This window comes from Syngnathus floridae, chromosome 16 (assembly GCF_059516105.1).
Source record: "Syngnathus floridae isolate MCC-2025c chromosome 16, RoL_Sflo_1.0, whole genome shotgun sequence".
NCBI classification, from domain to species: Eukaryota; Metazoa; Chordata; class Actinopteri; order Syngnathiformes; family Syngnathidae; genus Syngnathus; species Syngnathus floridae.
In genome coordinates, this window is record NC_142428.1 from 5406841 (window position 1) to 5410010 (window position 3170).

Consider the following 3170-nt stretch of genomic DNA (forward strand, 5'->3'; position numbering starts at 1 on the left):
TGAGGTTGCTTTTGTGATTTATTTTGTATAAAAAAGGTACAATTTACATTACTTTTATAAAAAGTTTCAGCATAAGTACAACATTACACTTTTTGCAGAAATGCCTGCAACTATACAAGATAAACTCTCAAGAAGAGTTCACAAGGTGTCATTCTTTTTTTCCACTTTTCTTCTTTTAAACGTCCAGTCCTTCATGTGCCAACAATCCTGACAATACAAGACTAAACTTATTTTTTTCGCTTTTTTTTTTTTTTTTTTTTACAGTAAATAACCAAGTTCTCACCTCCGCAAAAAAAGCGAAGACTTCAACAAAGTAATGGAGGACAAGAGGAGGAAGGCGAGGGGGGAATAATAATAATCAGCCTCGTGACAATAATCTCATTTTTCCTCCCACAACTGGGAATATAACGCGCCTTCCATTTCAAGAAAGGACTTACAAATAATAATTAAAAAAATCTTAAGTTAAATAATAATAATGCGGGAAAAATGCACATCACATCATAAAGATTGTCCCATAGTAAGCACAAAGTCTCTCATGATGGAGGGAGGAAAAAAATAATCCATCAGGCCTGGAGGAGGACAGAGGTTGTTGGATTTTTTTTGTTTCTGTTTTGTTTTTTTAGGAAGGGGGAGGAAGCCCTGCATGCTCCCCAGGTCCTGTGAGATTTTTTTTTTAAACTTGTCTTGACCAAACACCTGCAAAAGATTGAGAGAAAAAGAAAGAGAGGCGTGTTTAGAAAAAGGCAAACAGGGCAGAGAGAAAGATCGGACAGACTGGCGCCAGGGAGGAAGCCGCATACTTTTTTAACATTTAACCAAACACTCCCAATACTAAGCAAACCCTGCACTCCAGATGTACACACACATACACACTCGCACACAAGTTTAGCCTCCAATCTGGGGAAGAATCATCGTAATTGCCGCTCAGCTGGCGCCTACCCACTTCTTGTACCAATTATGTGCAGACATAGTAGCGAGCAATCCAAAACAGCCATTATTTTCCTCTTTACAGATGCCCTTCATTATAGATACGAGAGGCTAGACAACTGCTACTTTATTAACCCCTAAGCAGCCTGTGCAAATGGACATATTGCACGCGTGACTGCAGCAATGCTTTTAATGCACGAAAAGTAAGCATATGGTACGGTTGGGATCCTCTCTGACAGGATGCGCAAGCATATTGGGACGCGATCGGAACAAATGTTGTTGGTGATTGGGTTGCAAGGGGGGGAAAAAAAAGCCTTGGACTTGGCCGGCATGCGTGAGCAGACAGGAGTCCAGACTACTCACCGCCTTTAGCGATGCAGAGTCCGGCTGTCATCTGTCGTCAGCTCGGATGGCAACTCGGGAGACTGAAAACAAACAAACAGAAAGCGAGCGCACCAAATGTTATTTACGCGTCATGCGTCATAATGCAAGCCGGCCGGGGAGCGGGTTGTACCTGTAGCGAGAGGATGCTGATGTCCGTGTTGAGGGTGGTCAGCGGGGTCCGGGATGCAGCCGGGGGAGGAGCCCCCTGGCCCGGCCGCGCGGGGTGATGCAGGCTCGTTCCCAGCGCGACGTTGGAGTCGAGCGCAATCTGCAGGTCCAGGATGTAATCGATGACGTGCTGCAGGATTTCCATCTTGCTGACGTTCTTGTTCTGCGGGATGCTGGGCACCAGCTCCTTCAGCTTGGAGTAGCAGTCGTTCATGTTGTACAGCAGGCTCAGCGGGTCGTCCACGGGGGTCTTGCTCCGCGAGAGACCCAGCGAGTGCTCCGACAACGCGGCGGTGTTTTTCCGGAAGGACCGAACGGGGCTTATTGCTTTCATTTTTTTCCCCCAAGTTAAATTTAAGTATCACGCGAGTTTTTCTCTTGTCTTGCTTCTTTTAAGTCCAGTGTTGTCAGGCGGTGGTTGTTCCGACTGGATTATTAGAGCGGCAGTTTGCTTTATATAGACAGCAGGTCCACTGCGAGATGGAGGCGGGAGCAAATCGCCGATTGGGCAGAACCGACGTGTCGTTCCAAGAGCGCTCGTTGTTCTATTGGGTTTTTACGCATAGTTCCGCCTCTTTTCCGCTTCGTTACCGGTGGCAACGCGAGCGGGGAGGCGGGGATCCATCCGGCAGCCTCGGCAGCTCCGGTGGGCAATTTGGAAAATTAAGCTCTTACCTGTTTGTGATCAAGAGAATTAATGCTGCACAAGGCTCGCAATTGACTTTGACAAGGTGCGGCCAATAACTGCAGAAAAACAAACTTCCCCCTGCTATGACTTGCTTTCCTCCAAATAAAAAACCGCAACATGCATGGGGGCAAAAAACAACATGAGAAATTGTACAGGGTGTTCGGAAAGTCACTGTGCACGTGTATTTTTTCTTATATTTACCTATGTATATTTATTATTCATTATATAGGCTACCAAACCTGTCTGTTAATAAAAGTGCACACGCAGCGACTTTCCAAACACGCTCTATAGTGTGCGCGCGCGCGTCTGACAGTACACATTTAGAAATAAGAATAATACTAATAATGATAATGCATATGAATATTTTTCTGTGCTTTGACCCAAACAAAACCAGGCGCGTCGGATTAATCCACCCAAGTCCAGACCGGTGTGAACTTTCTGAGGGAACAGGTACGATGCGACGTGTAAGGTCAGACCCATGACAAACTTTATTCTTATTATTCAACATATTCAATTTCGTGCTAATGTATTTAATTCTTCCGCTAACTACAGATTTGCGCACAAAGCATGACATTTATTGCGCATCTGCTCCCGACAGCCACTATTGGGCACACCGTGCACCTGTACATATCCAGTTTTAAGTGGCTGACAATTCGTGCGCTTTGCACATTTTTAAACCCATCACGATATACTATAGTATTACCTTGCTACATATACAATAATAGACTATTCTCAGCATGCACCGCAATGCAAATTACCTCTATAAAAGATAAATTAATACATTTTCTGATAATGCCGATCATTACTGAGTATCGGTGTTACCCGATTTATAATCTTTATGACCGTCATCATACGTACGCCACTCTGAACAAATTAATTGTTACAAATTCTGTTGCGCTGGTCCTCGGTTAACGAGGGAGTAGCTTTCCTTCGGCAGCGACGCAACCTGAGCGTGTACGGAGTTCGGACCGCGTCATAACGCACTAACAGACGCTAACGTCGT

General features: G+C 45.0%; 1 protein-coding gene across 1 annotated transcript; it reads right to left on the minus strand.

The window, feature by feature from the left end:
* id2a (inhibitor of DNA binding 2a) lies at positions 1 to 1963 on the minus strand. The gene is made up of 3 exons (XM_088400290.1): positions 1442 to 1963; positions 1291 to 1352; positions 1 to 696 (listed from the first exon to the last, which is right to left on the minus strand). Exons 1-2 carry the CDS (start codon positions 1811 to 1813, stop codon positions 1296 to 1298), a joined length of 429 nt encoding a protein of 142 aa, XP_088256416.1. The 5' UTR covers positions 1814 to 1963; the 3' UTR covers positions 1 to 696; positions 1291 to 1295.
* Positions 1964 to 3170: the final 1207 nt, after the last annotated feature.